A 26527-nucleotide genomic window follows, 5' to 3' on the forward strand; every position below is an offset into this window, starting at 1 on the left:
ATGACACCAAAATTCCAGGTGCAGTGTTCAGCAAGCAAGGTTACCTTAGATTTACAACAGGATCTTGATCAGATGGGCCAGTGGCTGAGGAGTGGCAGATGGAGTTCAATTTAGATAAATGTGAGGGGCTGCATTTTGGAAAAGCAAATCAGAGCAGGACATGTACATTCAATGGGAAGGTCCAGGGGAGTGTTTAGATTAGATTAGATTAGATTAGATTACTTACAGTGTGGAAACAGGCCCTTCGGCCCAACAAGTCCACACCGACCCGCCGAAGCGCAACCCACCCATACCCCTACATCTGCCCCTTACCTAACACTACGGGCAATTTAGCATGGCCAATCCACCTGACCTGCACACTTTTGGACTGTGGGAGGAAACCGGAGCGCCCGGAGGAAACCCACGCAGACACGGGGAGAATTTGCAAACTCCACACAGTCAGTCGCCTGAGGCGGGAAATGAACCCGGGTCTCTGGCGCTGTGAGGCAGCAGTGCTAACCACTGTGCCACCGTGCCGCCCACTGTTGCTGAACAAAGAGACCTTGGAGTGCAGGTTCATAGCTCCTTTAAAAGTGGAGTTGCAGGTAGATAGGATAGTGAAGAAGGTTTGCTTTCCTTTATTGGCCAGAGCGTTGAGTACAGGAGTTGGGAGGTCATGTTTCAGCTGTATCACACCTCGGTTAGGTCACTTGTAGAATATTGCGTGCAGTTCTGGTCTCCTTCCTTTTGGAAGGATGTTGTGAAACTTGAAAGGGTTCTGAAAAGATGAACAAGGATATTGCCAGAGTTGGAGGGTTTGAGCTATAGGGAGAGGCTGAAGAGGATGGAGCTATTTTCTCTGAAGCATCAGAGGCTAAGGGGTAACTGTGCAGAAGTTTATAAAATCATGGACAGGGTAAATTAGACAAAGTCTTTTCCTGGGCCAGGGGAGTCGAGAACTAGAGGATATTAGTTTAGTGTGAGGGGGCAAAGATGTAAAGTCCCCCACCATAACCACCGTATTATTCTTACTGATAACTGAAATCTCCTTACAAATCTGTTTCTCAATTTCCTGCTGACTCTTAGGGGGGTATATAATACCATCCCAATAAGGTGATTATCCCTCTCTTATTCCAGTTCCACCCAAATAACTTTCCTGGATGTATTCCCAAGAATATCCTGCTTAAATACAGCTGTAATACCAACCCTTATCAAAACACCACTCCCCACCTCGCTTGCCCCCTTTTCTACCCTTCCTGTAGCATTTGTATTGTGGAACATTAAGCTGCCAGTCCTGTCCATCCCTGAGCCATGTTTCTGTGATTGCTGTCATATCCCATGCCCTGACTTCATCTGCATTTCATGTTCGGCCTCTTGCATTGAAGTAAATTCAGTTTAATTTACCAATCCTAACTTGCTCTCTGCTTTGTCCCTGCCTACCCTGACTGCTTGACTCACTCCTTTTCCCAATTGTACCCATCTCAGATTGATCTCTTTCCTCACTATTCCCACCTTACTAGTTTAAAACCTCCTGAGCAGCTCTCGCAAATCTCCCTGTCAGTATATTAGTCCCCTTCCAATTCAGGTGCAATCCGTCCTCCTTGTACAGGTCACTTCTACCCCAGAAGAGATTCCAACAATCCAAAAATGTGAGCCCTTCTCCCCTGCACAAGCTCCTCAGTCATACATTCATCTTCTCTATCCTCCTATTCCTACCTTCACTAGCTTATAGCACCGACAGTAACCCAGATATTATGATCCTTGAGGACCTTCTTATTTCAATTCCTGCCTAATTTTCTTTGACACCAGAATCTCATCTTTTTCCCTTCCGATGTCATTGGTTCCAGTGTGTACAATGACCACCTGCTTGTCCCTCTCCCCTTTTGGAACATTCTGCACCCTCTCTGAAACACCCTTGATCCTGGCACGAGGGAGGCAACACACCATTCTGATTATTCGCTGCTGGCTGCAGAAATGTCTGTCTGTGCATCTGACTAGAGGGTCCCCTGTCTCAATCGAACACTTGGACACCAGCATACCCCTCATCACATTAGAGCCTCTCTCAATACCAGAAACTTGGCTGTTCATGCTACGTTCCCCTGGGAGTCCATCACCCCATACATTTTCCAAAACAGCATACTTGTTTGAATTGGGGATAGCCACAGAAGATTCCTGCACTACCTGTTTACCTCTCCTACCTTTCCTGGTGTTACTCCATCTATCTGATTGTATCTGCAGCTTTTCTCCCTTCCTATAACTATCTATCACACCCCCTAGCTCTTGTAAATTCCTCATTGTCGCTCCAACAGTTCCAGTCGATCTGATAGGATTCGTGACCAAGGACACTTGCTGCAGGTAATCCTCAGTAAGGTGGAAACTCTCCCTAATCTCCCATTTCCGACAGGAAGGGCGTATCTCTATATTAAAGGTCATCTTTGCTCAACCAAAATCTACAGACCCAGAAAATAACACTGTCTTTTTGCTCTTAAAAAGAAGTGCTCCAGGCTAAGTTAGCACTTATCACTTATACTTTTAAAATTTTAATCAAGAGATATTTTAATAAAACATTATAATCAAGAAAGAACCCATTCTGCTCACTTCTGAACAGGCTGAAAATTGAATAAAAAAAACTACATTCGAACCCAAAAGAAACTCAACTTTGAGGTGGCTGGGGGCGGGGCAAAACCATCGCCCCGCCCCCTATTGTTTCCGAATCCTTGGAGGACTCCTCCAACCACGCCCCCTGAGCTGAAGATGACGTCACTCACCAGGACCCCGCCCCCTCTCCGAACTCGCGCACGCGCAGTGTAGCTCCCGCAGCGGGATGGGCGGCCGAAGGAACAAGGACAGAAACCGCTGGGAAAGGCTGAGCGGGTCCGCGGGGGAATCCTTCTTCAGAACACGGACAGGTCTCAGAAACATCCCGGGGGGAGGTCGCCAAGTGAGACAGGGTAGGATTGGGAACCGCGGGGGGAGGGAGGCTGGGGAGGGGGAGGTTTATAAACTCCTCGGGGGAGGCCTGAGGCCTCCAATAAAAGCCCCACAGGCCCAGTGTTTACTTCACCAGCGAAGGACCCCTCGGGTTGCCTGGGCAACTGGCGGCCACCTTTGTGCAGGGATGGCGGAAGTTACCTTCGGGCCTGGTGCGCCCGGCGGCCATCTTTGTGAAGGTCAGGCGGAAGTTGCCTTCGGGCCTGGAGCGCCCGGCGGCCATCTTTGTGAAGGTCAGGCGGAGGTTTTCTTTGGGCCGGCGTCGCGGGCGGCCATCTTGGTGAAGGCATCGTCTGCTGTCATTTCCGGGAGAGGATTCCAACCTCGGGGGCAGCCTTTGTGTCAACTAGAATTTCCTGATTTCACTCTGGGAGACCTGGCCCTGAGCTTGGTCTGTGTGTGCCCTTAAAACAGGAAAAGGAAGTGGGAGAGAGAGGTCCAGGGGAGAAAAAAAAACACTTAGATGGGCTGTGAATTTGAGGTGAATTAATGTGATAATCTGTGGCACTGGAACAGAATGTGGGTCCTTCCAAGGTGGCAGTGACCAGGAGAGCATTGACATGTTGATGTTAGTTACAGTTTGTAGACAAGAGAAAAGGGCGAACACCAGGAGTGGAGGAAAGACATGAGGATGGATTTGAACTTCAATACAGGGGGAGGGATCATGTGTAGGATTCAAATTGAATACATTCAGTGAGCAGATAGGAAAAGTGTTCTGTAGGAAGTCGAACTGTCCCCTCAGTTGTTTTTTTAATCTCTTTTTTATATTAGATTAGATTACTTACAGTGTGGAAACAGGCCCTTCGGCCCAACAAGTCCACACCGCCCCGCCGAAGCGTAACCCACCCATACCCATACCCCTACATCTACCCCTTACCTAACACTACGGGCAATTTAGCATGACCAATTCACCTGACCTGCACATCTTTGGAGTGTGGGAGGAAACCGGAGCACCCGGAGGAAACCCACGCAGACACGGGGAGAACGTGCAAACTCCACACATTCAGTTGGGGAATTGAACCCGGGTCTCTGGCGCTGTGAGGCAGCAGTGCTAACCACTGTGCCACCGTGACGCCCTAATCTTTTGCTCACAGTGATGTCTTTTGTACATTTCTTTTCAGGATGACGCAAGTTTCAGATGGGAAACTCAAGACAAACATCATAGCATGGAAACAGACCCTTCAGTCCAACTCATCCATGGTGACCAGATATCCCAACCTAATTTAAATCCACTTGCCAGCAACTAGCCCATATCCCTCTGAACCCTTCCTATTCATACACCCATCCAGATGCCTTTTACATGTTGCAATTGTACTAGCCTCTACCACTTCCTCTGGCAGCTCATTCCACACACGCACCATACTCTGAGTGAAAAGGGTGTCCCTTGGGTCTCTTTTATATCTTTCCCCTCTCACCCTAAGCCTATGCCCTTTAGTTCTGGACGTCCCCCACCCCAGGGAAAAGACTTTGTCTATTTATCCTATCCATGCCCCTTATGATTTTATAAACCTCTATAAGGTCATCCTCCAACGCTTCAGAGAAAACAGCCCCAGCCTATTCAACTTCTCCCTATAGCTCAAATCCTCCAACCCTGGCAACATTTTTGTAAACCTTTTCTGAACCCTTTCAAGTTTCACAACATCCTTCCGATAGGAAGGAGACCAGAATTGCATGCGATATTCCAACAGTGGCCTAACCAGTGTCCTGTACGGCCACAACATGACGTCCTACACCATTAATTAATATTCCGACTAATAAAGGAAAGCATACCAAACACCCTCACTATCCTATCTACCTGCAACTCCACTTTCAAGGAGCTAAGCACCTGAACTCCAAGGTCACTTTGTTCAGCAACACTCCCTGGGACCTTACCATTACGTGTATAAGTCCTGCTAAGGTCAGCTCAAGATTTGACATTTGGATGACTTGGGCCATAGCCTGGGGTTTGGATCACCAGGTGCTGGGGATTTGTAAACTTTTAATCCCATCAATTTCCCCAACACCATTAGTTAGAGGGGAGTGAGATGGTGCTTTCAGTTTTGGGGAATAAAAAGAAAGGATTCCGTAGAAAGTAGAATTTCTACTCTGCCCTGACAGTGATGACCTTTGTAATCTCTTTTTACAGAGTATTTGAGGATCTGAAGACGGAAATTTCAAGATCAACAGATGAAGGGCTTATGCCCGAAACGTTGACTCTCCTGCTCCTCGGATGCTGCCTGACCTGCTGTGCTTTTCCAGCGCCACACATTTCGACTCTGACTCTCCAGCGTCTGCAGTCCTCACTTTGACTTCAATGTCTGACAGTCACTCAGTCCATCGGAACCGCAACAGTTTTCAACTGAGTCTGTGAGAAGAAGGAAAGCATTTTGGTTCCTGTTTGGGTAGGTTTTCAGCATCAGTGGGACTGGATGAGAGACCCTACTGTCGAAGCACATTGAGTGTGGGGCGTGTAGCAGTTATACGGCCTGGGAAGAGGAATTCACGACGTGGAGAGCGTCTACACGTGTTTGTGCGCGGCTGAAGCTTCGGCCATGGAGAAACCCGAGGAATCCTGCCCCGTGGAGAAACCGTGGAAGTGTGGTGACTGTGGGAAAGGCTTCCGTGCTCCGTCTGCCCTGGAGATTCATCGGCGCAGTCACACCGGAGAGAGGCCGTTCTCCTGCCCTGAGTGTGGGAAGGCCTTCAGCAACTCCTCCGCCCTACAGGCCCACCAGCAGGTCCACACGGGGGAGAGGCCGTTCCCCTGCACCGAGTGCGGGAAGATCTTTAGCAATTCCTCCATCCTGCTGAAGCACCGGCGGGTCCACACGGGGGAGAGACCCTTCAGCTGCACTGAGTGCGGCAAGACCTTTACACAGGCATCTATCCTGGTGACCCACCAGCGGATCCACACTGGGGAGAGGCCCTTCTCCTGCCCCGAGTGCGGGAAGGGATTCAGTCAGGTGGGCAACTTGCGTACGCACCAGCGGGTCCACACGGGGGAGAAGCCCTTCACCTGCCCTGAATGTGGCAAGGCCTTCAGCTATTCCTCGGACCTGCTGAAGCATCAGCGCGTCCACACCGGGGAGAGGCCCTTCAGTTGCCCCGAGTGCGGGAAGGGCTTCAGCGATTCCTCCGACCTGCAGAAGCACCAAAGGGTCCACACGGGGCAGAAGCCCTTCAGCTGCCCCGAGTGCGGGAAGGCCTTCAGCGATTCCTCTGCCCTGGTGAAGCACCGGCGAGTCCACACGGGGGAGAGGCCCTTCAGCTGCCCCGAGTGTGGGAAAAGCTTTGCCCGAGCCTCCAACCTGCTGACCCACCGGCGGATCCACACGGGGGAGAGGCCCTTCAGCTGCCCCGAGTGTGGGAAGGGCTTCACCCGCTCCTCCCATCTCCGGAGCCACCAGCGCGTTCACGTACCATCACAGGGGGAATTGAAGGAGTGACGGCCGAGTGCCATTATCGATTGGACTATCAACCCAGTTCCAGGGATCCCGGCTTCACTTCCCATCGTGACAGATGGTGGAATTGGAATTTGGTCAGAAATCTGGAGTTCAGAATCTAACGGTGAAACCATTTTATGGGGGGTGTGGGGGTGGAGAAACCCCCATTTGATTCACTCAGTCGTCCCAGCTGCATCCTTTACCCGATCTGTCCTGTACGTGACTCCAGACCCACAGCAAATGGGTGAGGAGGAACTTACTTGGATACAGGGTATGGGTTGAAATTGCTGAGTGAGGCAACACTTCCTCTGGGTTATGGTTGGACCGAGGATCCAATTACAAAGAGACAACTCCGTGCTGACCAATATTAAAGGGGGGGGGGGGGATGTCTGTGTGCACTTTGATCTTGAGGTGTTTTTTTAAAAATCTGCTATGTTTTCTCTGTCTGTTTGCTGGGGAGAATCTGAAGCTGTAACAAAGTTGGGTCACAATAAAGGTTACCTGAGCTTACCCCCCCCCCAGCTCAGACTCTCATTGAAGGCTTTGAGCTCCAAGAGGTTTTTGTTTTAAAGCTGCTCATTTCTTTCAGCCTCCTGCACTAAGTTTCCAATGTCGTGTATCAGGTGGAGCAGTGAATGAGCAGCCAGTATCGTGAGAATTTTTTCAGGAGTGCAGAGTGTGCGCCATGTCATCAGCATTGTAAGGTTTCCTGGCAGCACCAGGAGCTGTGGGCTGTGTTCACTGGAAACGATGTGGAAGTGCCAGTGTTGGACTGGAGTGGATAAAGTGAAAAAATCTCACAGCACCAGGTTATCATCTAACAGATTTCTTTGGAAGCACTAGCTTTCAGACTGCTGCTCCTTCATCGGGTAGCGATGGAGCAGGAACATATAGCAACCGATCACAGTGTTATACTACTGATAGGATATATTGAACAAATCAAGATTCTGGTTTAGTCTTTCATCTTCTAGAATGGGTTGCGGGTTTTGGTTCATTAATATGTAAAGCTTAGAAGTACTTTTGAGTCACATTCTTGAGATGACTTAAGGTTTTATGGAAATCAGTGACATCTCAGCTCAGTATATGAAGGCTGTGAGGTTTGACTCTGTCTGTATCCCAATCTTGAATCAGACTGGTTCCATTTCCAAAGTAGGAATTTATAAAATATTACATGGATTGGCTGCCTACAGACTGTGTGCTTTTTGGATCAAAATTGAATGTATCTGCGAATGCAAATTTACCCCATAGACCTGTGTGTGTCTGTGCACGTGACTGTGTGTGAGAGTTTGCCTCAGAGTATATGTTTGCCTGTGTGCATGCTTGGTCATGTATGAGTGTGATGGAGTATAAGCCTGTGAGAGTGTTGGGTGGTGTGTGTCTGTGTCCGAGAGAGAGCGTGTGCACAAGAGAAGTTTAGATGAAAGTGAGGAATTGCATTTTGCTTAAAAAAAAGGGGGAGGACTTGTCGCAGTTAGTGGCAGGGCCCTGAGTTATGTTGTAGAACAGAGACATGGGGGTGTGGTTCAGGTACATAGTTCTTTGAAAGTTGCATCACCGGTAGACAAAGTGGTTAAGAGTTGTTTAGCCCACTTACCTTCATTGTTCACACCGTTGAATGTTGGAGTTGGGACATCATTTTGAAATTGTACAGGATGTTGGTGAGGCCACTTTTAGAACACTGAGTACAGTTCTGGTCGCCCTGTTATAGGAAGATTACAATTAGAGAAGATTCGGTAAAGATTTACCAGGATGTTCCAGGTCTGAAGGGTTTGAGTTATAAGGAGAGGCTGAGACTTTATTCGCTGGAGTGGAGGAGGTTGAGGGGTGACCTTATTGAGATTTGTAAAATCATCAGGGGTGTAGGCAAAGTGACTAGCAAAAATAGTGAGGAGCATGTTTGGTTAGGTCGAGTCACGGGGAAAAATAAATATTGGCTCTACCGTCTCTTTTTCTCCTATTGGCATTTGGACACTTAAATTTGTCAGTAATCGCAGCATTGCCACAGAGTGTACAGCGCATGCTCCTCGGTGTCAGCAAGAACGGCGGAAGCCTTGGAGGACCGGAAGTAGGGTAGTCCTCCTGCCAATGAGAACGTCCACTATTGTCTGAATGCGGAAGTTGTCCTTTGAGCTTCTGATGCTGCTGCTGCACCTATGTCTCTGAATGAAGATTGAGCTTCACTCCAGACTGCAACTTCCTTCCTCTGTTTAACATTGTGAGTACGGGACTCTCTTTTCTCACCCTCTTTTCCATTTCTTTATTTCATTGTGGGATTCAATTCTTGACTCGCAGCAACTGAATGTGTAAAGGCAGTGAATCCAGGGAGGAGCAGACTCAGAGGAATTGAGTTCAGAAGTGGGGATGCCTTCCTGCAGTTCGGGGGGTCATTGAATATATTCAAGGCTGAACTCATCTGATTTTTGAACAACAAAGAGGTGGATGTTTCTGAGGGAGGGCAAGAAAATGGTTTCAAGACCAGTATAGAACAGTTACAGAGTCGGACAGCACAGAACAGACCCTTCAGCCCAACTAGTCCGTGCTGACTATGTTCACAAACTAAACTCATTCCACCTGCCTGTGTTTGGCCCATATCTCTCCAAACCTTTCCTATTCATGTCCTTATCCAAACATCTTTTAAATGTTGTTACTGTACCTGCATCCACCATTTCCTCTGGACATTCATTCCACACAAACCACTCTCTCAAAGGAAAAAGGTGCTCCTCATATCTTTTTTAAAATCTTTCTCCTCTCACCTTAAAAATTTGCTCCTAATCTTGAAACGACACCTGCCATTCACCTCATCTATGCCCCTCATGATTTTATAATTCTCTATAATGTCGCATCTCAACCTCCTGTGTTCCATTGAAAACATCCCAGCCTATCCACCGAGATGTAGGTAGATTAATATCCAGTTATGATCTGTTCAAAGCTGGTGCAGGCTCGAAAGACCAACTGACCTACTCCTGCTCCCAACTCTCTCACTATGTCCAGGACAGTAAGAGACCATAAGACAGGAGCAGACATTTTGGCCATTCACCACATCAGGTCTGCCCCTACCATTTCAGTTGTGGCTGATCAGTTTGTCAACCCCATTCACCTGCTTTCTCCCAATACCTCTCGATCCCCTTGATACTCAAGAACCTATCTATCTCCGTTTTAAATCTCCTCAGTGACCTGGCCTCCACAGCCTCCTGTGTCAAGGAATTACATAGATTCACCGCTCTCTGGCTGAAGTTTTTCCTTTTCTCCATTCTAAAAGGTCCTCTTTTCCTAGTCTGTCTTACCAATTGAAATATCTTCCCAATGTCCAGGTCGTTCAGTATTATGTATGTTTCAATAAGATTCCCCCCCCCCCCCCCCCCCTGCTGTGAGTGTGGGCCTATTAATCAGCATGAACCAGACCTTTCAGGATGAGGTACAGCAGGGATTAGGGTCAGCAAACTGAGAATGGAGGGAGAGTGTGTGGGGTGGAGATTTTCAGCTTCTCTGGAATAAGGGAGGAAAGAGATATAAATCAGAATTGATCGGATGGGCTGATCGGCCTAAGAGTGGCAGGTGGAGTTTAATTCAGAGAAATATGAGGTTTGCATTTTGGTCAAGCAATCCAGGCAGGACTGACACAGTTAAGGGGAGTGCTGCAGAACAAAGAGACCTTGGTATGCTTTCCTTTATTGGTCAGAGCATTGAGTACAGGATTTGGGAAGTCCTGTTGCGGCTGTGCAGGACATGTGGTTAGGCCACTTTTGGAATCCTGCATTCAGTTCTGGTCTCCCTGCAATAGGAAAGATGTTGTGAAACTTTGAAAGGGGTGGGAAAACTTGTATAAGGCTTGTTGGCAGAGTTGGAATGTTTTGAGGTACAGGGAGAGGCTGATAGGCCAGGGAGCATCAGAGGCTGAGGGGTGACCTTATAAAAGTACAGAAGGGGCATGGATCAGGGCAAGGTCTTTTCCCCAGGGTAGGGGAGTCTAGAACTAGAAGAACATAGGTTTAAGGTGAATGGGGAAAGGGAAGTGTGCAGAAACTTTTTCACGCAGAGGGTGGCGGATGTATGGAACGTGCTGCCAGAGGAAATGGTGGAGCCTGCCATAATGACACAATATAAAAGGCATCTGGGTATATGAATAGCAAGGGTTTAGAGGGATATGGGCCAAATGCTGGCAAGTGGAATTTAGGATTAATTTAGGATGTCTGGCTGGCGTCTGTCTAGGTTAGGGTGGACTAGCCATAGGATGTGCAGGTTAGGTGCATTAGTAAGGGTTAAATGCAGAGCAATAGGGGTTGGGGAATGGGTGTGGGTGGGTTACCCTTCGGAGGGTCAGTGTGGACTCCCTGGGCCGAGTGGCCTGCTTCCACACTATGAAGCTTCTCCAAAGGGAAGATGGGTTTGGAGACTGCGCAGGCGCACCGCGGAGCAGGCGCAATGTGGGGGCCCCCCTCGATCCATTGATGACGTCACAACGCGGAAGTGGCCATGTCAGTTTCAGAGTGTAACTCCCTTCACTATGGGGAACTCTTCATCCAGGGAGGGAGGGGGGAATCTGTTCACTTGGAGCAACTGGAGTGAATCCAGGGAGGGAACAGACTCTGCAAACTCAAGGTGAGGAGAGACGGATAGATGGGGGGGGGGGGGGTAGGGTAATGAAGAGGTGAGGGGGGAGAGGGTAATTAGACAAGGTCTTTTCCTTGGGATGTGGGAGTTAAGGGTAAGGACCGGGGGTGGGGGCGGTGGTGATTTAAGCGACCTAAAGGGGTATTGTTTTCATGCAGAGGATGGTGCATGTATGGAATGAGCTGCCAGAGGAAGTGGCTCAGGCTGGTTACAATTGCAGTATTTTAAAAGTCATCTGGTTGGGGATATGAATAGGAAGGGCTCGGAGGGATATGGGCCAAGGGCTGGCAAATGGGACTAGATTAATTTCGGATGTCTGGTCAGCACCAAAGAGTTTGATCCAAGTGTCTGTTTCTGTGCTGTATATCTGTGACTCTGGCTTTCCACAAACATTTGCGACATCTTTACGTTCAGTTTCTCTCTAATGTCGGTGTTAATACCTTGATGTCTCACTTTGCTCCCCCCCTCAACCTTCCTGGAGACATTAACCATTTTCTGTCCGGTTCTTCCTCAAGAAGCTGCATTGCAGGTTCACCCTGAATTGACACTTTTTTTTTGCTTCTCAAAATCAGACCTGCTCACTCTCAGCAGGATCCCAGTGTTGTGAAAGATATTAACTTTCAGATGGAGGTATCCAAAATTCAGAGAGATGTCAGTCTTGATGTTTTTGCTTTTCTGCCCCTGTAAGATCCTGAATCAGCACCTTCAGGGGAATTAGTTAGAGTGGAGTGAGAACAGAAGGGAAGGGAAGAGTGGGATGGTGCTTTCAATTTTGTGGAATAACAAAAGAATATTCCGCAGAAAGTAGAATTGCTTGTTCTGAATTTCTACCCTGCACTGACAGTGATGACATTTTGTAATCTCTTTTTACATTTTGAAGATCTGAAGAGGGAAGTTTCAAAATCAACAGATGAAGGCTTTATGCCCAAAACGTCGACTCTCCTGCTCCTCATGCTGCCTGACCTGCTGTGCTTTTCCAGCGCTGTAATTTCTGACTCTGACTCTCCAGCGTCTGCAGTCCTCACTTTGACGTCAATGTTTGACAGTCACTCAATCCATCGGGACCGCAACGGTTTTCAACTCTGATTCTGTGAGAAGGAGCAAAGCTTTTTGGTTCCTGTTTGGGTACATTTTCAGCATCAGTGGGACTGGATGAGAGACCCTACCATTGCAGTGCACTCAATGAGGAGCGTGTAACAGCTATACGGTCTGGGAAGGGGAATTCATGTTGGGAAGGGTCTCCACACGTGTTTGTGTGCAGCTAAAGCTTCGGCCATGGAGAAACCCGAGGAATTCCGCCCCGTGGAGAAACGGTGGAAGTGTGGCGACTGCGGGAAAGGCTTCCGTGCTCCGTCTGCCCTGGAGGTTCATCGGCACATCCACACGGGGGAGAGGCCGTACTCCTGCCCCGAATGCGGTAAGGGCTTTAGCCAGGACTCTACCATGCTGACCCACTGGCGTATCCACACAGGGGAGCGGCCCTTCAACTGCCCCGAGTGCAGGAAAGCCTTCAGGAATTCCTCGAACCTGCTCAGGCACCAGCGGCTCCACACTGGGGAAAGGCCCTTCAGCTGCCCCGAGTGCGGGAAGGCCTTTGTCCGGGCCTCCCACCTCCTGACCCACCGGCGGGTCCACACGGGGCAGAGGCCCTTCAGCTGCCCTGAGTGTGGGAAGAGATTTACCCAGGCCTCCAACTTGGTGACCCACCGGCGGGTCCACACAGAGGAAAGGCCCTTCAGCTGCCCCGAGTGCTGGAAAGGCTTCATCCACTCCTCCCACCTGCGGAGGCACCAGCGAGTTCACCTGCCACCGCAGGGGGATTGAAGGAGCGACGGCCAAGTGCCATTATCGACTGGACTATCAACCCGGTTCTGGGGACTCCCGGGTTTGAATTCCACCGCGGCAGATGGCGGAATTGGAATTTGGTCAGAAATCTGGAGTTCAGAATCTAACGGTGAAACCATTTTAGGGGTGTGGGGGTGGAGAAACCCCCATCTGATTCACTCACGTCCTTTTGAGGGAAGGAAACTGTCGCGGTGGGAGAGGATTCACTCAGTCGTTCCAGCTATCTCCTTTACCCAGTGTGGCGTACACGTGACTCCAGACCCACAACAGTCTGGTTGACTCGACACTGCTGACACCCCCGCCCCCCCAACTGGCAAATGCGTGGAGAGAAACTTACTACCACACTCACCAATTTCAACCCATACCTTGTCTCCAAGTATTTCCTATGGGTTACGGCTGTAGCAAGGACCCAATTACAAAGGGACAACTCGGTGCTGACCAATAGTAAAGGAGAGAGGTGGAGGGGGGTGGCAGTGTGTGCGCTTTGACCTTGAGCTGCTTATTTGAAAAAACCAGCAACTTTTTCCACGCCTTTTTGGTGAGGGGGGTGCGGGGGTGGAATCTGAAGCTGTAACAAAGTTGGGTCACAATAAATGTTACTTGAACTTACTTACTGCCAGACTCAGACTCTCATTGAAAGTTTTGAGCTCCAAGAGGTTTTTGTTTTAAAGCTGCTCTTTTTTTTTTGCAGCCTCCTGCACCGAGTTTCCAATGTCGTGTATCAGATGGAGCAGTGAATGAGGAGCTAATATCGTTAGAAATTGTAAATTTTTTGTGCGTGCAGGTACTGCATTGTTTCATCAGCATTGTAAAGTTTCCTGGCAGCACCAGGAGGTGTGGGTTGTGTTCTCTAGATACGCGTATCTTTACAATTAAGAATACCTAAAATGATATATTGAGAAACATAGTTGAAGTCTGAAAGCATGTTAAATTTTTAAAAAGAGCTGTTGAAACCTTTTCTGAAACTTGCACTGAATTATATGCAGTTTAACCACGGCTCAGGACAGGTTAGAAGGGGTGAACGGCCTGTTCCTGGTCTTGTGAAATTGGTTCTGACTATGTAGAAATAGTCAGAGTTGTACAGCATGGACAAACCCTTCAGTCCACACCGACCAGCTATTCTAAACTGAAGGGCTTTTGCCCGAAACGTTGATTTCGCTGCTCCTTGGATGCTGCCTGAACTGCTGTGCTCTTCCAGCACCACTAATCCAGATATCCTAAATTAACCTAGTGACCCATTTGCCAGAATTTGGCCAATGTCCCTCTAAACCCTTCCTATTCATATCCCCATACAGATGCCTTTTAAATGCTGTAATTATATCGGCCTTCACCACTTCCTCTGGCAGCTCATTCCGTAAATGCAGCACCCTCCGCATGAAAAGGTTGCCCCTTAGGTCCCTCACAAATCTTTCACCCCCCCACCCTAAATCTATGCCCTCTAGTTCTGGACCCCTCCCTTACCCCCAAACCTGGGGAAAAGAGATACAAAAGTTCATTTACTCTCCCCACAGGATAAAGAGTTGCCCAGAGGGAGGGGGTCTCACTCTGAACCTCACAAGACCAGTTCTGCGCAGTGACATCAACAATGGAGCGAGGGGGTGGGGCCAGGTGTCTGGGTAATGGGGGTGGGGTTAGGGTGTCTGGGTAATGGGGGCGGGGTCAGGGTGTCTGGGTAATGGGGGGGGTGGGGTCAGGGTGTCTGGGTAATGGGGGGGGCAGGTGTCTGGGTAATGGGGTGGGGTCAGGGTGTCTGGGTAATGGGGTGGGGTCAGGGTGTCTGGGTAATGGGGTGGGGTCAGGGTGTCTGGGTAATGGGGGGGGTCAAGGTGTCTGTGTAATGGGGGGGGGGCCAAGCCGAATGCAGTCCCTGCACCATTTTCAAAAATCCCAATCCGAGGAATCCGCCCGAGGCAGATGGGAAACGGAAGCCTTTCCCACAGTTGCCAAATTTCCACCATTTCTCCATGGGGTGGGATTCCTCGGGTTTCTCCATGGCCGGAGCTTCAGCCACACACAAACGTGTGCAGAGCCCCTCCCCACCCTGAATTCCCCTTCCCAGGCTGTATAACTGTTTCAGGCTCCACACTCAGTGCGCTGCAACAGTGGGGTCTCTCATCCAGTCCCACTGATGCTGAAAACATCCTCAAACAGGAACCAAAAAGCTTTGCTCCTTCTCACAGAATCAGAGTTGAAAACCGTTGCGGTCCCGATGGATTGAGTGACTGTCAAAGTGAGGACTGCAGACGCTGGAGAGTCAGAGTCGAAAAGTGTGGCGCTGGAAAAGCACAGCAGGTCAGGCAGCATCCGAGGAGCAGGAGAGTCAATGTTTTGGGCATAAGCCCTTCATCCGTTGATTTTGAAACTTCTGTCTTCAGATCTTCAAATACTCTGTAAAGAGAGATTACAAAGGTCATCACTCAGTCCAGGGTAGAAATTCAGAACAAGCAACTTTACTTTCTATGGAATATTCTTGTGTTCTGTTATTCCACAAAATTGAAAGCACCATCCCACTCTCCCTTCCCCTCTATTCTCACTCCGCTCTAACTAATTCCCCTGAAGGTGCTGATTCAGGATCTTACAGTGGCGGAAAAGCAAAAATATCAAGACTGACATCTCTCTGAATTTTGGATACCTCCACCTGAAAGTTAATATCTTTCACAACACTGAGATCCTGCTGAGTGTGAGCAGGTCTGATTTTGGGAAGCAAAAAAAAAGTGTCAATTCAGGGTGAACCTGCAATGCAGCTTCTTGAGGAAGGACCAGACACGAAATGGTTAACGTCCCCAGGAAGGTGGGAGCAAACGGAGACACCAAGACATTAACACTGACATTAGAGAGAAAGTGGACCTACTGACGTGGCAAATGTTAGTGGAAAGCCAGAGTCATCGAGATGTCCGGCACAGAAACAGACCCTTCTATCCAACTCATCAGTACCACTCAGATATTCTAAATTAATCCAGTCCCATTTGTCAGCACTTGGCCTCTGTCCTCTAAACCCTTCCTATTCATATCCCCATCCAGATACCTTTAAAATGCTGTACTTGTACCATCCATCACCACTTCCTTTGGCAGCTCAATCCCTACATGCAGCAGCCTCTGAATATCGGAGTTGCCCCTTAGGTTCCTTTTAAATCTCACCCTCGCCCTGAGCCTATGACCCATCCTGGGAAAAGACCTTGCCTATTTACCCTCTCTATGCCTCTCATGATTTTATAAACGTTTGTAGGGTCACCCTCAGCCTTTGGCACTCGACAGAAAAGAGCTCCACTCTGTTCAGCTCAAACCCTGACGACGTCCTTGTCAATCTTCTCTGAATCCTTTCAGGTTTCACAACATCCTTCCTCGAGCAGAGAGACCAGAACTGCACACAATATTCCAAAAGTAGCCAAACAAATGTCCTGGAGAGTGCACAACGTAACCTTCCAACTCCAATACTCAGAGGACGGGGAAAGTTTTCAAAACCCACCAAGGACAACTGGGAAAGAATGGAGGGACAAACCGAACCTTCGAGGGTCAGCTTGGAACATCAGGGCGGGGGGATGGGAATGAGGGAAGGAAGCTGAATGTGCTGGAGCCAAGGTGCAGGAAGAACAGAGGATGCAAAACCGGCTTGAAGCTGTAATGAGGAATATTGCATGTGCTGTACTTGTACCTGTTGCAGTTACTGGTGGGAATCGGGTGCATTTTAAACATCAAAACAGAAAAGATATCCAGCCCTCCCCCCTCCCAATCTCTATCCTTCAGTCCCTCCTCACCTGGGTAACTAAGACACATACCTGAGTTTGCGGAGTCTGCTCCTTCCCTGGATTCACTCCAGTTGCTGCAAGTGACCAATTTCCCCTCCTCCCATCTCTGTCTCCCTCCCAGGATGAAGAGTTGCCCAGAGGGAGGGAGATTCACTCAAACGGACAGGGCCATTTCCCTGCTGTGACATCAACATATCAAGAGGCGAGTCACAGTTTGCAAAACCCCTTCCCTTCAGAGAATCCTGACAGTGTGGAAGCAGGCCACTGGGCCCAAAGACTCCATACCGACCCTCTGAAGGTTAACCCACCCACACCCGTTCCCATACACCTGTTGCTCTACCTTTACCCTGACTAACCTGCACATCCCTGGGCACTATGGGTAATTTGGCATAGCCAATCCCCCTGAACCTGCAAATACAAATTCACCCCCATGGACGTGTGTGTGTGTGTGTGTTTGCATGAAAGAGAAAAAAAAATCTACATCAGTATATCTCTGCTGGGTGCTAATAGTTCGATGGAAGGGAGACAACATTCCCCATGTTGGGCACCATGAGAATCCTGGGAGAGCCCTAATTCTGGTTTACTTCGGAATGAACAAACATTCAGCAGAAGCACCTATTTATTTCTAATGTTGTTTCATTTTTCTTGTTTGATTCCCTGTTATGACTACACTCTGTGCCTGGATGGTTGACAGGCTGGGAGATTGTTGGTTGGGGCTTGATTACTGAATGTTTTATTGTTCCAGAAGGTGTAATAGGGAACAGGGAGAACAACAGAGGACAGAGAGATCAGGACCTGAAATCCAAGGTGACACCAGATTACCTTGTGATCAGTGCTTTGATAAGCACAGCCAACCCTCTACCTTTACCTCGCTTCCCATTTGACTATCCCCTCGATATTCAGGATCCAATCCTTGTCATCCTGAAGCCATGTGTCTGTGAGGAGTCTCAGATCATAATTATTCACTTCAGTGTGTGCAGTTAATTCATTCACTTTTGTTACAATGCGGCACACATTCAGACACACTGTTTTTAGTTTCAATTTTTGTGATCTTTAGTATCCAGTTTCGATTGCTGGTATAGTTACTCCCCTTGTCCCTTTCTATTGTTCTCTGATGTTCATTTTCCACATCACTACACTGCTCACCGGCCTTGATTTGGATTGGCCATGCTAAATTGGCCACAGTGCCCAGGGATGTGCAGGTTAGGTGGGTTAGCCATGGGAAATGCAGGGTTATAGTTTCATAGTAATAGAAGCAGGAGGAGGCCATTTGGCCCATCCAGCCTGCTCCACCATTCATTAAGATCATGGTCGATCTATCCATTGTCTCAGCTCCTCCTCCCTGCATTGTCCCAACTACCCTTCATTCCCCTACCATTGCAAAAACCCATCCAACTGTGTTTTGAGTTTAGAGTCATAGCGATGTACAGCTTGAAAACAGACCCTTTGGTCCAACCCTTCCATGCCGAAACAGATATCCCAACCCAATCTTGTCCCACCTGCCAGCACCCAAACCATATCCCTCCAAACCCTTCCTATTCATATACCCATCCAAATGCCTCTTAAATGTTGCGATTGCACCAGCCTCCACCACATCCTCTGGCAGGTAATTCCATGCACACACCAGCCTCTGTGTGAAAAAGTTGCCCCTTTGGTCTCTATTATATCTTTCCCTTCTCACCCTAAACCTATGCCCTCTAGTTCTGGGCTCCCCCACCCCAGGGAAAAGATTTTGTCTATTTATCCTATCCATGCCCTTTATGATTTTTATAAACCACTATACGGTCACCCTTCAGCCTCTGACGCTCCAGGGAAAACAGCCCCAGCCTGTTCAGCCTCTCCCTGTAGCTCAGATCCTCCAACCCTGGCAACATCCTTGTACAACTTTTCTGAACCCTTTCAAGTTTCACAACATCTTTCCGATAGGAAGGAGACCAGAATTGCATGCAATATTCCAACAGTGGCCTAACCAATGTCCTGTACAGTCACAAATGACCTCTCGACTCCTGTACTCAATACTCTGACCAATAAATGAAAGCATACCAAATACCATATTCACTATTCTATTGACCTGTGACTCCACTTTCAAGGAGCTATGAATCTGCACTCCAAGGTCTCTCTTAGTGAAAATGCCTCTACTGCTTCCATGGGCAGGGAATTCCATAGATTCACTCCTGTCTGGGAAAAGCAGTTCCTCCTCATCTCGGTCCTAAATCTGCTCCTCCTAATCTTGAGGCCTGGTCTCATCCAGCAGCAAAAATGACTCGATAGGGTAGGGCTTCATCCCCACAGTGCAACAAATTCCCACCTTCCATCAAAATCCTGGATGTACTCACTTACTCACTCAGTTGCTGTCTCACAAATGCAAGATTTCATTGTAACTTCTGCTCCCATTAAAGGCAAAACATCTTTGAAAGCTGCTCTGAAACTCCAGCCTTCACAATCACACCTCTGCTTTCACTGAAGAAGATTAGAGTCATACAGCACGGAAACAGACCCTTTGGTACAACTCGTCCAGGCTGACCAGATATCCGAAACTAATCTTGTGCCATTTGCTAGCATTTGGCCCACATCCCTCTGCGTCTGGATGAGTACATGAATAGGAAGGGTTTTGAGGAATATGGGCCACATGCTGGCAAATGGAATAGATTGATTTCGGATATATGGTTGGCATAGACGAGTTGGGCTGAAGGATCTGTTTGTGTGGTGTATGACTCTAACTGTCTTCGGTGAAAGCAGAAGTGTGGTTGTGAAGGCAGGGCTTTCCGAGCAGCTTTCAAAGATGTTTTGCCCTTCTTAGGACCAGAAGAAGTTAGAATGAAATCTTTCATTTGTGAGACAGCAACCACGAAGTGAGTACATCTGGGATTTTGGTGGCAAGTGGGAATTCATTGCACTGAGAGGATGAAGCCCTACCCTATCCAGTCATTTCTGCTGGTGGCTGAGACTAGGCCTCAAGCTTTGGGGGGAGTAGGTTTAGGACTGAGATGAGGAGGACGAAGTGAGGGCTGCTGGTTTTCCCAGAGAGTAGTGTATCTGCAGAATTCTCTGCCCGAGGAAGCAGGCTCCAAAATGCCCCGGTCCTAATTCTTCAGCTTGACATACCCGTGACTGTAAACTTTGAAGTTAACTTTGGTTAACTGATGGAAATATTTCCCACTTGTCCAACAATACAGTGTCAGCTGTTTCAGTCATTGAGATGGTTTTGATTCATCTACTAAATACATATACTCTTATTAGACAATATTCATGACAATGTATGGGAGGTGATACTATATATGCAAGTTGTAGACCAGTAGAAAAGACCGACCAGGCAAGGAAGTGGTTAACAAACACAGGGCATCCCTTTTTTTTTTCTTTTTTCTTTTTTTCTTCTTCTTTAACCCCCACACTATCGCCTAACTGCGGTAGTGCTTATTTAGGGCATCCCTCTTAGAGTATGCACCTTGTTTGTTCACAAATTAAACACGCTTCAGATCTTTTCCTAGCTGCTTTCCCAAAATCTGGGTGCCACCAGGTTTGTGAGCATGTACAATAATGTACATCATCAACTGAAATAGGCAGCAGCAAAGAGTGAACACAAACCAGTCCAGCAGGGGGCACCCATGTTTTGGTTTGAGTATTGAGGGAGTGCCCTTTTTGAGGCCCCTGTGATATCAGTATCATACCCAGGCTAATGTGCATTGAAACCAGATTATGAAGTGTTAACTTTCCTGCAAACTTCTGCCTGTGTGCGTCTCTCTGTAACATTTTCCAACTTGCTTCATATCTCAATTTGTCAGCTTTTGTTTATTCCTTCCTTCCAGGGTTAATGAGGCACTCATATTCCAGAACAGTCCAAATTAGGGAGTTGAGCCTCCTAAATCCTGGCTGTGACACTTTGCTGCTTAACCAAGTGTGCAAACTCTCAGCTGTTCCATTTGCAAATCGAACACTGTTTTCAACACAAGTTGTTAGTGTCTCTGCATGAGTCCACAACCTGGGGGAAGTACAACGGAGTCTTTAATTGTTGCCCAATGTGTCCTGTATGTCGAATTCATTCAAATCTGGACATCCTGAACTGAGCAATTATACTTCAGATTTCTACTCGCCATTTAAGACTAATATTGGGCACTCGAACAGATCAGGGGCATCTTGAAGGATGGCATGGACCTCAGACAGAATCTTACATGGATTCATGCAATTTTTGAGCGAAGTAAGGCATAATTCTGCAAGTGCGAATTCACCCAACAAACTTGTGTGTGTATGTGTGTGCACGTGTTGGGGGGAGGGGGAGGGGATGTATATTTGCAGATACATTCTATGTGCAATTTTTAAAGCAAAACTCTGCAGGCAGTCAATACATGTAATAGTTTGTAAGTTTGACTTTGGAAATAGAACCAGTCTGACTCAAGATTGGGATACAGGCAGACTCTGACCTCACACCTTTAATGCATTGTCTGAGCTGAGATGTGAGCTTTTGCTATAAAACCGTGTATTCTCAAAGGTGACAACAAGAAAGTCTGGGATTCACATTGTAATGAGACCTGCAAACTATTTGAAAAGGTGGAAGACTTAACAATCCAGGTTTGTTCAATATACCATTTCAGTGGCAGGACACTGGAATGTTTTGCTCTAAATTGTGTCTTAGGATCTTATCCTCCACAACCACCTGATGATGAGGCAGCACTCCAAAAGTTACTGCTTCCAAAGAAGCCTGTTGGACTACAACGTGGAGTTGTGTGATTCTAGAATCTGGTCTCCAGCATCTGCAGTCCTTGTTTTTACCTTGTTGATTTTAACCCTACAGCGAATCCTCTTGCAAGGATGCCTGCCTTGAAGAAGTTTTCCTCCTCTCTCTACAAGAATCTCAGGGAGTCCCTCTCCCACTGCAACTCCCAGGTCATTTCCTCTGCCCTGAAGCTTTTCAACCATGTCCTGAAACAGACTCGCAACCACAGCCACATTTGCTTCCTCAGTGCCTGCCTCCGTAACCAACTCATCCTACACCGAATCTGGACCACCTTTAACCAAACAGAGCTCGGATCCAAACAGGCCACTCCACCCTCCTGTCTGACCTATCACCTTCATCCCCACCCCTATTCACCTATTGTATTCGATATTACTTTCTCCCCACCCCCCTCTCATTTATCTCACCACCTTGCAGGCACACTGCCTCTATTGCTGATGAAGGGCTTTTGCCCGAAATGTCGATTTTCCTGCTCCTCAGATGCTGCCTGAACTGCTGTGCTTTTCCAGTACCTAATCTAAAGTGGATTGGCTATGCTGAATTACCCATAGTGTCTAAGGATGTGTAGGTTAGGGTGGATTGGCCGTGCTAAACTACCCATAGTGCCCAGGGATGTGCAGGTTGGGGTGGATTGGCCATGCTAAATTACCCATAGTGCCCAGGGATGTGCAGGTTAGGGTGGATTGGCCATGCTAAATTACCCATAGTGTCTAAGGATGTGCAGGTTGGGGTGGATTGGCCATGCTAAATTACCCATAGTGCCCAGGGATGTGCAGGTTAGGGTGGATTGGCCATGCTAAATTACCCATAGTGCCCAGGGATGTGCAGGTTAGGGTGGATGGGCCATGCTAAATTACCCATAGTGCCCAGGGATGTGCAGGTTAGGGTGGATTGGCCAGGCTAAATTACCCATAGTGCCCAGGGATGTGCAGGTTAGTTTGAATTGGCCATGCTAAATTAGGCATAAGGTGCAGGTAAGGTGCATGACTCAGCGTTAAATCTAGAGCAATGGGGACAGGGGTAATGGGTGTGGGTGGGTGACCCTTGGGAGGGTCGGTGAGGCCGAGTGGCCTGCTTCCAAACTGTGGGGATTCTCTGAAGGGAGGGGGTTTGGAAAGTGAGTTGTCCTCCCCGTCTGCTGCTGGGGCCGAGCATGCGCGGTGCGGCGGCCCGCTGAAGGCCTCGCCCCGCCCCTAGTTTCTTTGTGACGTCACAACGCGGAAGTGGCCCTGTCAGTTTCAAAGTGAATCTCCCTCCCTCTGGGCGACTCTTCATCCTGGGAGGGAGACAGAGATGGGAGGAGGGGAAATTGGTCACTTGGAGCAACTGGAGTGAATCCAGGGAGGGAGCAGACTCCACAAATTCAGGTATGTGTCTTAGTTACCCGGGTGAGGAGGGACTGAAGGATAGAGATTGGGAAGGGGGAGGGCTGGATATCTTTTCTGTTTTGATGTTTAAAATGCACCCGATTCCCACCAGTAACTGCAACAGGTACAAGTACAGCACATGCAATATTCCTCATTGCAGCTTCAAGCCGGTTTTGCATCCTCTGTTCTTCCTCCACCTTCGTTCCTGCACATTTAGCCTCTTTCCCTCATTCCCAACCCCCCGCCCTGATGTTCCAAGCTCCATTCTTTCCCGGTGGCGCCCATTACTCTTGTCTATTTCTTGCCTTATCCGGCCTTGTGTGTGAACAAAGTGTTAACGTATATCCTCTTTCACTGCTAGCTGCTTCCTTGTTTGCGAAAGCAACATTTCCTCCCATTTTCCGCCGACACTGAGCCTTCTGACCTCCTTGATTGTGTTTTTTTGTTTTTGCAGAAGCAGGAAATAGATGGTTATAACTGTTTGTACGAGCACATCTAGTTTCATCTACACCCCCTCCCCTCACAGCACCTTTATCTGTTTGTCTGTAACATTGTTTGCAGGCACATTTCATGTATGCACATTTTAGCTAATACAAAAGCAATTATATATTTCCTTCACATAGCTTTCATTCTTGTTAACTCCACTGTTAGCTGAAACAATTATACCCTGATGTTAGTTCATTTACTTTGCAGAAGCAATTATGGTTGCAGAAGTAACACCACTTTACCTTTTTCCCACAGGGGTGACCCTACAACCTTGTATAAATAATGTGGGGCATGGTGAGGGTAAACAGACAAGATCTTTGATCTGGGGTTGCTCATAGGTTTAGGGTGAGATTTTAAAGAAACCTAAGGAGCAACTCCTATGTACAGAGGGTGGTGTGTGTAAATGTTGGGAAGCATTTAGAGGGACATGGGTCAAGTGCTGGCAAATGGGACTAGATTGATTTAGGATATCTGGTCAGCATGGACTGAAGGGACTGTTTCTGTGCTGTACATCTGTGATTCTGGCTTGCCACTAATGTTTGTCACGTCTGTCTGTTCAAGTTCTCCCTGGTGTTCGTGTTAACGCCTTGGTGTCTTATTTTGCTCCCCACATCCTGGGGACATTAACCATTTCCTATCTGGTTGTTCTGATCTGGACTGCTGTCCGGATCTTTGGATTTCTGGGATTGGTCAATAAGCACACCTGGAAGTGACTTTGTCAATCATACAAGCAATAGTTTATTCTTTGATACGGCCGGGTCGGTAGACTCTGATCAGCCCAGAAGGATTAGATTAGATTCCCAACAGTATGGAAACAGGCCCTTCGGCCCAACCAGTCCACACCGACTCTCTGAAGAGTAGCCCACCCAGACCCATCTCCCTCTAACAAATTCACCTATCATCACGGGCAGTTTAGCATGGCCAATTCACCAAACCTGCACATCTTTGGATTGTGGGAGGAAACCCACGCAGACATGGGGACAATGTGCAAACTCCACACAGCCAGTCCCCCGAGGCTGGACTCGAACCTGGGACTCTGGTGTTGTGAGGCAGCAGTGCTAACCACTGAGCCACCGATGAGTACTCCTAGAGTGCCAAAAGAATCCGCCGACTTTTACAGAGTTTGGATAGAACTTATGTACATTGTTCAGAGTCAGACATTGAGCATGATCACATAGTAACAACCAATCAGATCCCGCAAGGTCCTCGTGCATTTTTGACTTAGCCTAGGCTGGCATGGTGGCTCAGTGGTTCGCTACTGCTGCCTCACAGCACCAGGGTCCCAGGTTCGATTCCAGCCTTGGGTGACCGTCTGTGTGGAGTTTGCACATTCTCCCTGTGTCTGCGTGGGTTTCCTCCGGGTGCTCCGGTTTCCTCCCAGAGTCCAAAGATGTGCAGGTCAGGTGGATTGGCCATGCTAAATTGCCCATAGTGTTAGGTGCATTAGTCAGAGGGAAAATGGTTCTGGGTGGGTTACTCTTCAGAGGGTCAGTGTGGACTGGTTGGGCCGAAGGGCCTGTTTCCAAACTGTAGGGAATCTAATCTAATCTATCATAATTTCTTGTAGACAACCTGTTCTTGGAATCGTATTTGTCCTGGCTAGTGGTGAGGATTAAACGTTACTTCTGCGATTGATGGTTAGGTTCAGATTTGTTACTTCTGCATTTGCAATTTTTTTCACTGGATTTACATCCGTCTGTGGATTCTTGTTTGTTCTGAGTCGTATCTGCCTGACTCAGTCCCACCGAGTTAGCCAAGCAGAAGCTATTTTGTCCTACCTCCCATGTTAAAGTGGAGATTTGAGGTGGCCCAGGGAATCCTTTGAGAACTCAGACCTGTAAAGCCTCACTCTTGGTTTGTCCTGGAAATCATTCTCTTTGGAAGCCTGGAATAAAAATCTCTCATCATAAAGCCCCAAAATGCAATTCAATTCAATCCATAGCAGATAAGCACTAAGAGTTAATTTTCTACGGGTTTCAACAGTCTCAGCACTAAAATGGTCTCACAAGGGAACGGCTGTGAATGTTATCACTTGGTGTCCTGTTCACACAGATTCACCGATGCTGAGGCAAACGTTCTTAATTGCCTTACAGCATCCTGTTATCACTTGGTGAGCCCAGGTATCCCTATCTTTAAGTTCTCTCCTCATTCTGAGCCTTCCTGCCTGTTTATTTTCTAGTGCAGTAAATGTATTCAATGATTCAGCATTACATTTTAGTCTGAATGTTTAAAGACAAGTTTTAAGGCTATAGACTTCATCACCCAGATGCCCACACCCTCATTCCTCCCTTTGATTGCACCGCGATCACTGAAAGAGAAGGCTAGTCCAAACGAATGCCCTTCAAGGTGGTCCAGCCATCAACATCCTGTAGAGAGGCACTACCATCTTCACAGCTCATCTGGTCATATTTATCATCACCATTGACACATGTGGGTGAGCCATCAGATCGTAAAAGGAGCATCTTCTGGGGCAAATCTATATCACTAAGGGTCCTCATAAGCCTAGCAATTAAATACCTAACAATACCAATACCGACAAACAGACATAGCTAAATTGATAAGCCAATTGTACTATCAGCCCAATCTGCAGTTTCCCCAACTGGTCCCTTCAGTCATTCTGTCACGGACTACTTGAATCTCTTCTTGTATCTTAGTCATATTGCTAGTGAGATTGGGAATGCCCATAGTGCGTTTATCTTGGACAATGGTGCAGACCTCACCCTCCCGGGCGAGTATATAGTCTAAGGCATACCGATTCTGCATAGAGTAAAGACACAAGTCTGATAATCCCAGTTTACTCTGTTCCAGAGCCTCTTTACTCTTATTTCCTCAAATGGTCAGGCCACAAAAGAGGGAATTGCGTTTCTGTTGACTTGTCACCCCTGCCGATCCTTCCAACCTCAGGGTACTCTGGATTCCCCAGCCTATCGGGTGTCCTGTATTGTCACCCAGTCCATTGGGATCCTTCCAGTTGGAGCAAGGTTGGCTGGGAGTGACCGCTGCATCCTCCGCAGATGGAGATTCCATCGACTTGTCCACTGGCCTGGACAAGGTACTGTTGTGGGAACAAGGGCTCCGGTAGTGACGTTATGAGAGACATCTTTGCCATCCAGGACAAGGAAATTGGTAGCTTTACCTTAGCTGAAGAAATAATAGTCTGGTTTGGTGTATATTAGGGAGAGTTTGTCAAAAGAGGTTACTGAAATGTTACAGCAGGGGGTCTGGTCAGGTCTACAGGAGTATAGGGTCAACGTTTTGCAAGAGGAGTCGCTTGAGCGCTGTAAAAAATGGGCCAAGTGACTCGAGCACTTGCAGTGTATGGGAGACAATGGTCCTCAGAATGCTGTTCCC

At 47.9% G+C, this 26527-nt stretch overlaps 2 protein-coding genes across 2 annotated transcripts in view; one reads left to right on the top strand and one right to left on the bottom strand.

Annotated features, from left to right (window-relative positions):
* LOC140460782 (uncharacterized) overlaps positions 1 to 26527 on the bottom strand; it is a 133117-nt gene that overhangs the window by 42395 nt on the left and 64195 nt on the right. The gene's annotated exons all lie outside the window — the stretch shown is intronic.
* LOC140461032 (uncharacterized) overlaps positions 2763 to 26527 on the top strand; it is a 32548-nt gene continuing 8783 nt past the window's right edge. The window contains exons 1-2 of the mRNA XM_072555816.1: positions 2763 to 2930; positions 5096 to 6392. Of these exons, the coding sequence (XP_072411917.1) occupies positions 5502 to 6392 (891 nt within the window). The 5' untranslated portion in view covers positions 2763 to 2930; positions 5096 to 5501. The remainder of the gene's footprint in view (positions 2931 to 5095; positions 6393 to 26527) is intronic.

This window comes from Chiloscyllium punctatum, chromosome 36, assembly GCF_047496795.1.
Source record: "Chiloscyllium punctatum isolate Juve2018m chromosome 36, sChiPun1.3, whole genome shotgun sequence".
Classification (NCBI taxonomy): domain Eukaryota; kingdom Metazoa; phylum Chordata; class Chondrichthyes; order Orectolobiformes; family Hemiscylliidae; genus Chiloscyllium; species Chiloscyllium punctatum.